Source organism: Fulmarus glacialis, unplaced genomic scaffold (assembly GCF_000690835.1).
Source record: "Fulmarus glacialis isolate BGI_N327 unplaced genomic scaffold, ASM69083v1 scaffold2281, whole genome shotgun sequence".
Classification (NCBI taxonomy): Eukaryota; Metazoa; Chordata; class Aves; order Procellariiformes; family Procellariidae; genus Fulmarus; species Fulmarus glacialis.
Genome location: NW_009191961.1, coordinates 1 through 10497, shown reverse-complemented (window position 1 = coordinate 10497; position 10497 = coordinate 1). Strand labels below are relative to the sequence as shown.

Genomic DNA, 10497 nt, shown 5'->3' with positions numbered 1-10497 from the left:
ATACTGGAATGTTTTACTCTGAGTTGTGTAATGGCATTCCAAACTTTGCATTTCACATCGACACCCTCTCCAAAGGAAGGGGGGGGAAAAGCTGACGTAGAGGCTCTAGGCCATTCCTCTGCAGTTTGCAAAAAGGAAAAAGAAGGAGTGGTGGCATTTTTGCTGTCTCTTTGCTACTGTCTGTTTAGAAACAATACTTCACTATGAAACTGGAACATTTTTCCAGGGACAACAGGCAGAGCAGGGACAGGAGAGGAAGGAGTGCAGCTGCATGATGCAGTCACCATATTCTCACTTGCATTCAGAAGCTCTGGAGGCACTGTGTCCGCTTGATTCTCCTGGACTTTCTTGATTTTTGCTGACCCTTACAGAAGGCACTGCCTTGAATCACAATTGAGCATGTATAATCCTCAAACCACCAGAGAACCCTGCTATAGATTAACAGAGTTTGAAAACCTGCTGTAATTTGTCCTGATGCCAAAGTAATCGCTGTATCACACCTCACTCCTTGAAAACTGTTACTTTTATTGATGAGTCCGCGGTTGAAATATAATAAATACTAGACTAACCTTATCCATCATATCCAATGTATCAATTAGCTTTTTGGCCTCAGGAGATGTGTCAGCAAGTGACCAAAACAGCTTCATTCACAGTTGTGTACGCAAATCACCTGGATTACAGTCCACAGCTTAAATGATGTGATTACACATCACAGCTTAAATGATGGGTTATGAAACTTCATCGTGGGATTTCAAGTATATTGGCTTAGAAATCTTCCTTAACTTTTCCTGGTGTCTCAAGGTACGGCCTTGTTTATGGGCAAGACCCATAGGAGGCAGATGGATCTGGAAAAGAAAATACCACCAGTTAGGTGCAAATTGAGAAGCTACAAGAAAAAGAAGGCATATATACAGACTAGGTTTCACTGAGTTTTGAATAATTTCTTCACACTTTGGAGGACATTTCTAGGAGGAGTGCTTTCTGAGAAGTGATTAGTGGTGTAACTTTCAGGCCCTAAATGTTGAGTTTATTAAAATCCTATATATTTTAGACTTTAGTAACCTTGTTTTGTAGCTTGATATCAGACTGTAATGGTAAAATACTTGTTGAAATAGGACTGCTGACAATGTTCCCGCACAGTAAGACCTAGAAAACCCTAAAAATTCCTGAGTAATGTCTTAAAGCAATGTGTCCTTTATTCATACCTAGCTAACAAGTCACAAAATAACCCCAAACTGTATGTATTGAAAGACTGCCTTCTTATTGTCATGATTATATATACCATATTAAAATGCACAATGTCATTGACTCCACGAGCAGAAGGAGCAACAGGTGACAGGCTCTTCCTTTGATTGACAAAGTCTTTATATTTCATAAGACAGTGGGAGTCATGCAGCTATATCCCCCCATAAGTGAGTGAAAAATGTAGGTGTTAGCAGTCAGATGTTATTGTTGCTGAGGCTGTCATCCTGTAAGATAGCTGTTTAGGTGCAAATAGTAGTAAAAGCACTGAGTAAAGCAGCAACAGAGATTTCTAGAATCTGAAAAATAACGATCATCCAGTTTGTGTGAGAGAGCTGATCTAGGACTGATCCTTTGGGATTTTGAAGCTACTGCAGAGCATACATTTTAAGCCCATTTCTAGGAGCATTGCTTGCCAGATATGCATTGTTATTCTGTACACTGGAGAAAAAGAAAAAGCTATATGTGAAACAGATGCTAACAGTGACCATATTCTAGGCAAGCATTTGATGAAGATACAATTTAATTTTGACCATGACTGCCTTGATAAGGAAATTATAGATGTGAAAATGTAAACTAATCAACAGGAGTAGAGAGGAAGCCTTTATGGGAGGTAACATAAAGTACTACAGACAGAAGTGACTGGGCAGTGAGGAAACTGTATTGAAGGAGACATTGCTGCAACTTCCAGCATTTTGGTAATCTTGGACATGTTTTTCACTAGGAACAGGGGAAAAGAAGCAGCAGTATAGGCAGGTGTTTTATAAGACCTGATTTATGACCAGGAGAACATAAATGTAATGTAGGTTATGAAAATTATTGTATCTATGGCAGATGTAATTAAATATTTTTATTCTCTCATTCTCTTATTATGTGGAAAGATTAACAGACTTGATTCCACTACTGTCTTTTTCTACATAGTATGATTCATTGGTTGGTCAAGACTGCCTAAATATTCACAGGCCTTGGGAGTTTAGCTCATGCAACTCCATTTGGGCTTTGACTCCTTATTTTGAGAAGAAATTAGCCAATTTACAGTGAAATAAGATGGAGAACATTTCAATATACATTTGGCTTATTTAGCTCTGAATTAGCATAGCATTTAAATAGCAGCTTATCTAAAAATGCAGTGCGGTGACAGTGATGTGAACTTATGGTTTTATTATCCAGTGAGAGCTAAGTGGTTATAGCTGAAGACTTTGTGACTACATTTATACTCACAGGTCTTGGGTAGGGGATGTTATAATGAAGTCCAATTTCTATTCTTGCCTCACATTCTTCTATACACAGCTTAATCAACTTTGGATCTGTTACCTAAGATCATACAAACAAATGTTTTGTACAAGTACAGCAATTAGCAATTGGAAGCTGAAGTGTAAATGATGCACAGCCACATGACTTTCTTCAGCTTTTTCTGGCAATCCCAAGGATACAATGATTGTATTTTTCACATCCATAAAAGGTAACATTGGTATTTGCCTTGACTCAACAGTTCTGGGCTTGATGACACTGGATATTAAAGCACAGAGGCTGTCACGACTGAGGCTATAGAAGGAGGTTTTTACCCAAACATGGTATTTTTGCTGTAAAAACACAATACACATGTAAACTACTAATAGATCCATGAAAAAGCCACACTCACCCATTTGTCACTCTGCAAGGTAGCTAGAAGAGAAAGGGAAGAGACTCCTTGGTCTACATTCTGTTATCATCCTATCCAGAAACTCCCTTTGAAGTCAGAAATGTGCTATAAATTGTGGTTTAAATTCATTTTTTTGATTTTTACATTACCTCAATTTAGTCCCAGACCAAAATGGGATATAAATAAGGATTGTGATCTTGAATTACAACAAGGACCTTTGATTACCATGGAGTCTGTATCGCCCCTTTCAAAAGGGGTTTGAAATTTCTTCCTTAAGAAAAAAATTAAAGCGCTTCTTTTAAAAGAAGTGCCAATAATTGTTGCTTTAAAAAGAAAAAAAGAACTATAAGAAGCTACTGAGCTCTTTGCCGTTGCATGGATAATGATACACTTAGCTAGCTTTCTAAAAGATAAAAAGCTGTTTCAATTACATAGGCAGTATCTTTGGAATTTAATTTTTTCTTGGCATTTTTTTTAGTGAAAGCTCTAGACATTTTAGATTTCTGCAGTAGTTAATGAAGAGCTGAAATGGTTTGAGTTTTCTTACTACTATTTCAGGGGTGAAATTTAAACTATAACCCAAAACCACCAGCATTTAAGATGAATGAAATTTTGTGAAATCAACTCGTATATTCATATCTTAGCATCTAATCACTGAGACAGTGCGAAGAGCAAGAGCAGAGTAATTCAGAAATTCAAAACTGTAAGGACACCCACTTACGTTTTTGTTTTTTCGGAATAATGTTTTGGCTTCATTTTTAATGTACTCCTTCTCTTGAATAGTTTCTTCTATCTGTCCTGATGCTGATTGCCATTTTTTGGCTATTCGGAATATCTTGCGGTAAAGGCCAAGAACTTCTTGTCGAGTAACTGTTGTCATCTAAAAAAACAACACAAACCCTAAACATATGCATGAACATTTGAGTTGCTAAAAGGCCAGCAAGCAGTACAGTTTTTCACACAATTGAATTAGTTTAAAAATATTTCCACCATCTAAAGATATGCTGAGCTATATGAAAAGAACTGACATAACTGTAAACAATAATTAGCTGTTGAAAGCTGACGACCCAGGCCAGCAAAGTATTTAAACTGATACTTAAATCTGTCTCCATTCAAACTTGCTCAAAGTTAAGCACTTGCTTTAGTGCTTTGTTGAATCACAAGCCTGGTACAAGAATGCCCGGCTTGTGTTTCACTGCTATTTTGCAACAGACATTGGGCAAGTCACCGAAACTCTGAGCGTCCCCCTTCCTGTGAAAATGTCATACCAATCTTTGCAAAGCATCTTGAAATCTGTGAATAAAATACATGATAAATCCACTACGATATTGCTGAAAACCAGTATAGGTTTCAGAGGCTGAGCAGCTTATTTGTGATACCACAACAGTATATAGTAATGATTCAGCTGGTTTGACATGATGAAAAGGTGATGAAAACTATTTTATCTAAGCACTGCAGGAGAGGCAGACTAACTTTGGATTTAGGAAAGTCCTGAATGTCTTGATTTTCAGAGAGCTGTGTACCTGCTGAGCCCACTGAGTCAGCCTCCAGGTGCGGTAAGAATCTTTGTCAGAAATCAAGAATGAAATCCTATTCTTATTCTATGTAAATGAGTATTTTATCATGGAAGTGGTGCCACTATTTCATCCCAGACCACAACTATCCCTGAGACAAATGCACTGCTAGAATAACAGCACTTCTGACACGGATTAGATTCACAGAAACAATGACTTCTGCGTTAGGGACACCAAAACTGTTGAAGGTACCTTACTGTCCAAAAGGAAGATGCAGCAGCACTGCAAAGTAAGTATATGGATGCAGTGAGGAGCAAGTGTCAGGGACGGGCCATTATCTGACTGTCTCACGATCCATTTGCTAACTGGAGCTCTAGTTACTGTGGCTGAATGTACCCTGAAATCAGACCTGTGTGCTGGGAACAGCTCCTCCGGAGGACAGTTTGGAGCAGGGTAATTCAGACAGCCTAAACAGCCCTCTGGAGGGAGCACTCCCTCCCTCCGTGACGGAGGAAAAGCTGCTTCCTAATGCATGCACCCAAACCACTGCGGAAAGTTTGGCAGTGTGGCTTCACATCATCTCCTTGCAGTCTGTGGCAACTCCTATTATTGTGGGTAGTAGAAGAGGGTTTTGAAACAAAGTCTTCTCAGGCTATACAGTTCTCAAGTGGCTGCCACCACAGCAGCTGACCTCCACTGGTATTTCAGTACTGTCCTCCTGTGGCTTCAGACGGTCTTTTCCTCACCAAAGTTGGAATTACAGATGCTAACCTGAAGACGGGATTTGGCCCATGGTTCTTTTTGCTAAAAAATCCCAAACTATTAAATCCTAGGCTTTTTTGTCTTAAGTGTTGCTATGACTTTTTGTTGTTTCATGAACTCTGTTACAGGTCTTAAAAAGTACAGACATAAAACTGTTTTTCTCTGATTCTTAAGAGAGAACATTTTTATTTTGCTATTTGTGTTTTAAAATGTTTAACCAATCATATATTTCTCTCCCAGATATAAAAATGATTCTTCCTACTCAGCAATAAGTATTTCTAGTAAATGTTTATGGTATTTCTAGGAAACAAATATCCACAATAAAATAGCTAGGTAGTCCCAGCTCGTCAAACACTTTGGAATAAATGCTTCACTTTATCCACTCTACAGCTCCATTTCGGGCAATAAAATTAGTCATACATGAAGCTATGCATGTACGTGTATCTGAAAAATCATTGCTTCCCTCTGTCAAGTGCGTATTTTGTACAGAAAATAAACAGTTCAATTACAAGGGCTGACCTAGCACAAGCTGAGTCCCAAATCATGTCCTCACCTAGAGCACCTCCTGGCCTCACCCCTCTGCTTTTATTTGAAGGTGTCACTTCTGGTGGAGCTGGTAATACTCTGTTCCCTGCTGACAGCTAATAAAAGGTAGTACTGCACTAGAAACTTTTCAGCTTAGGTTTTCATGTAATCCATAAAGAAAATAAAAGGAATAACATCAGGGGAAAAAATGTTTGAAATACAGGTTTAAATTCTGATCTACGCATTGGACAATTTCCAAGGCCGCAACTTGGGACAGTGCTCTTCGCTCAGAGCTGTAATCACACCTGTCGCTTTTGGATTTTAAACATACCAAGAATCTGTTTGTAAAGACTGTTTTTTTTAAAGTTTAGAACCAACGATTTCCCCCCCGCCACTAGTTGCTTCTGCTCCCCCACCTAGAACTTATTTTTTCTTTCTTTAATTTCTCAGTGTTGGAATTGATACACAGAACTGTGTAGCCCCTCATCTAGGCATGGGTTGCACTTTTGCATTATTGCTCTCCTTCCCACATATGCTAGATGATGTAGAAGCCATTAAGCAGCTTTTCATATATACTCAGCAACCAGCTGCTCCCGTGGCTCATTTAGTCAACAATTTCTAACATTACAGACGTGCTTGTAAACCATTTCTGCAAAGATACATAAATGAAGGTGTGAGGAGCCCTTCACAGATAGAGGACTGCCGTCTATCACAGGAAAGGATGAGAGCAAATAAGACAAATTCAAAGCCTGGGTCAGATTCTGGTCTGAGTGGGAGTGTAAGTACGGAATAATTCCACCGAGAGCAAAATTACTTCCAACTTAAAATGTTGTAAATGAGATTGGAATTTTTTTCTTTGGTATAAACAGAGCCCACACTGACAGAAATGTAGGTGACGGTACAAGTCATGTATCAGGTGTAATTTTGTCAAGTAACACTACTTGTATTAGTTTTGTGGGTGTGCAGAATGATTCTGAGTGGGACAGAAAGGAAGATAAGGGAGGCTTTCATGTTCTTGTAGTTACTCATCTTGCAACTTACATCTTTGGCATTTAAATCATAATTGTATTTCACATCTGTGGAATGCTAAGTGGATGTTACACCACTTTCCCACTAACACTCATCTTGTGGTAGTCACACCCATTGTTTAACTTCTACCACCCTTCATTTCATTGCAGAATGCAGCCCACAGAGGTTAACCACAGGCGTTTTTGTCAAAAAGTACAGGGCTATTGTATTAGCTGAGCAAATTTCAGGTGTTTACTGCAACAAAACAAACCGGGAGAGGTCAAAGGTAGGTCTGTATGCACAAAACGTATCAATGGGAAAAGTGGTAGGTTGCAGGCTGGTTTTGAGCTGATTGTTAGAATTAAGCCTTTGGAGGGAAGCCAAGTGTTGCCTTCCAAATAAGCATTTGCTGGATGCTGTGGCAGAGTTCTGACAATGCAGGGTTGTATCCTTCTTTGATCTACATGCAAACCCCTGTTATCAACACGCAGATCAAGCACATGAAATATCCCATTGTATCCAAACTTGCAAAGGAGGCTTGAGCAGTTAATGAGTTACTGCATGATGAAGACGCAAACTTTTTTCATTGTTAATTAAAACAAATAAGCCTTTAGACTATAAAACGTAATAACAAGTTTTTCTTTCAGGAAACAAATACACATTCCTTTGGATTTTTAGATGGTTGACCTAAAAGTTCAATAATCTGAGTAATTAGTGAAACGCTAGTCGTCTTTTGCTATTTGCAGGTTTGTTTAGAATTTAAATTAAAAGTTTATATAAAAATAAGGAACAGAATCTGTCAACTGCACTGTAAAGTAGCGCACTGTCAAAGCAAAGTCAGGACAGAAGGCAAGCTGCACGGAGACTGACTACTTATATATGAGCAGCTAAATTACAGCTCCTTCCCAGCGAGGGATGCTTGGCTAAGAATGCGTGTCCAGCACTCTCCTCCTGTCTGCACAGCTCCTTTGCTGAAGTTGTAAGTCTATTTTATTTCATTCTTTCTTTTCACATCAAGCATTAGCTACTCACTTTAAACATAAAACAGCAAGTACATAGAGAATTTTAGGAAACAAAGGGTGAAAGTAATAGCCCATGGGGAAAAAAAGAGTATTTTAAAACAATAGATCTCTTCTTTTACATCCCAGCTAACTAGGGCATGCATTAGTAACACAGGCTTAGTGCTGATGCTTGAAACCATATTTGCTCAGGGGAGGAGATGGTGGGGAACAGAACTCTGTGAAATAATTTGAAAAAGCCGCTTTGAACTTCTCAGATGTAAAATGTTTTATTTAGGAGCAACACAACTTCTATTTGACAGCTGGTTTGCTACTGACAAGGAGTCCTACAGACACAATGACAAACTGCTGGGCTGATTGGCTTTTGAATCAAGCTATGATGACATTTCTGTTACGGAAATAAATGCCGTAATTCAAAAGCATAGTGGATCAACATTGTAGTATGGAACATCATCAGCTACAGCCTGTGATAACAATCTATATCTCATATTTTCAAATGCACTCTTTGGCTAACGTTTATTTGAAGAGATGCAAAAAATTGCCCATATTTGGCTTTTTTTTTTTTTTTAAGAGCTAAATTATACCAAAGAGTGACCTGCAGTCTCTCTCCTGCTTCTAATGCAACAGATAATCAATCATTCCTTTCACAGCTATCCACAGCAACTAGAGGTCAGTAATCCATATTCATCTTTTGTGCAACTCTGCCAAAATGAGTCTGCGGTTCTTAAGGCAGCGATGAATTTGGTCTATCATTTCCTTGAGGGACAACAATTGAAACGAGTTCCTGTGGCACAGGGAGAAGAGAAGGGGTCACAGATTCCTGTGATAGCTGGGCAGGTCACATGCCTTCCAGTGATATTAAATTTCAAAATCCAATTTCCACAAAAGTAATTTCATCTTCTTTTACTCAAGTCAACAACTTAGTGGCCTGTCACAGCTAGTAGCCCGCAAACATTGACCACATGTGGCTGCAGTATGTACCTCGCAAAGTGAAAACTTCATTTGATTTTCATTCTTGATTGAACATTCATACTTTTTTTTTTTAAGATTCAGCCAAAACCAAATCATAGCAAAACTTCAATCACAGCTAAAATATTCCATCTCCACATGGTGAAAAACAAACTAAAATGAAAGATTATATTCTTCCATGATGGTGTTACATCCTCATTTCTACCAGTGACGCAAGCCTGTAAATTTCAAGATATTTGCATCAAGGATTAATTTGACTCCAAGTATTTCTCACTGTTTCCATCTACAATCTGGAATCAAAAATCTATGCAGATTTGGTGAAAAAGAACCAAGTTACTGAATTAAGTTATTCAGTAACGATATCTGAAAGCAAGGTGACTTTCACATGGTTTTAGATTCTGTCATGCCAGTATCTTTCTGCTGGCAAACCGAAGTGATCTGAAATCCTGATCTGAAACACTGATTGACACCTCTGAACCAGCCTCTCCAAGTCTTTGCACTTACACTGTTCATCAGCGGGGATGAGAATTCTGCCATTCTATTCGTGCCTCGGATTTCTGACTGAACTTGGATGTCTTTTAAGCTTTCTCTTACATATGGAGCAGTATTTTGATCAGAAAAAGGAAACTGCATGCAAAGAGAATATAATTAAATACTGAAAGCAAGGACTTGGATTTTATCACTGGTTTTCCTATGTGATTTCAAATAAGTGAAACTGCAGAAAATTAGGATTCTACAACATTCTCTTCATTTGAATAAATGAAAGTGGAAACCCTTAACTAATCCCTTTTGATCACAGAGTTTTCATTTTCTTAGTCTGAGGTGGTCGAGGCATCATCTGGTTTTAGTAGGACGTACAGACTCTTGCTCTGGGAGTGCCTCCTGTGCGGTAGTAGCCTCGGGAAGAACAGAAATGCTGACTTAAGACTATGGAAAGGGGGAGGGGAAACAAAAAAAATTGCTTTACATATTTCTTAGCTTTCTCCTGAAAAGCAGGCAGTGTCCAGGTAAACTCTAAAGCAATATGAACTTGTCCCTAGTCTTGTGCAACCCTGTCGCTCATGCTTTCATACATTTAGAACCATTTTCTCCTCCTTTGTGTTTAGTTCTCTGTTAGTTACAAGCAGAGAAAAAGGTTTTAATGCAGTGCAACAAATTTAGCAGAGAAAATAAAGTCTCAGCTATCCTTGGATGGCCTTACTTATATAATACAGAAGCATTCAGAAATATAACATGGACACAAAACCCAGTATGGATTTATGCACCTTATTCATACCTTGACTTGGAGCCAAATGCAGCTGAATTCATGAATAGAAGTATTTCCCAGCATTGGAACCGCTCCCAAACTCGAGAACAGGTATAAATATTAATGCTAGCAGAGAAACAATCCTCCCTACCCCCTTTCTTACTTCTTTCTGTGGGTCATTTAATAAAACTAATTTCATGAACCCTCTGCTGCAGTTTCCAAATGCTTTGGTCCCAGGACATTGATAGATACGATTTTTAGTCACTATTTGAGAACTATAGCAGGGCATGTATCGAAAAAAGATTTGTTTTTTGGCAATCAGGTGTGTGAATCCCATTTAAATTTGGGAGTTTTGGAACAAAGCCTCACACAGGATCTGCACTAGACTCTCCTGAATGGTGTATGGATCAGCCTTTGGGGCCTCCTGCCTCACAGACAGCACAAGGGCAGAGGAAGACAGGGTCAGGGGAAGTGCCACTCTGTCCGAGAGCCTCCTCCCAGCTTCTGTGGGGAGAGGACCCTCAGGCCTGGCGGTGACGGGATGGGAGGACAATCCCTGACACGAGCTCT

The 10497-nt window shown here is 39.0% G+C and overlaps 1 protein-coding gene across 1 annotated transcript; it reads right to left on the bottom strand.

Moving 5' to 3' along the window:
- Positions 1 to 505: 505 nt before the first annotated feature.
- On the bottom strand, positions 506 to 9194 carry LYRM1 (LYR motif containing 1). Its single transcript, XM_009586864.1, has 4 exons — positions 9186 to 9194; positions 3606 to 3764; positions 2464 to 2556; positions 506 to 845 (listed from the first exon to the last, which is right to left on the bottom strand). Exons 1-4 carry the CDS (start codon positions 9192 to 9194, stop codon positions 729 to 731), a joined length of 378 nt encoding a protein of 125 aa, XP_009585159.1. The 3' UTR covers positions 506 to 728.
- Positions 9195 to 10497: the final 1303 nt, after the last annotated feature.

Excerpts from the sequence above, each read along its gene's own strand:
- LYRM1 (XM_009586864.1), bottom strand. Across the intron at positions 2,557-3,605 it reads TATTCCGAAAAAACAAAAAC|GTAACAGATCCAAAGTTGAT; the intron begins GTAAGTGGGTGT and ends GTATGATCTTAG. Across the intron at positions 846-2,463 it reads ACATCCCCTACCCAAGACCT|ATCCATCTGCCTCCTATGGG; the intron begins GTGAGTATAAAT and ends TTTCTTTTCCAG.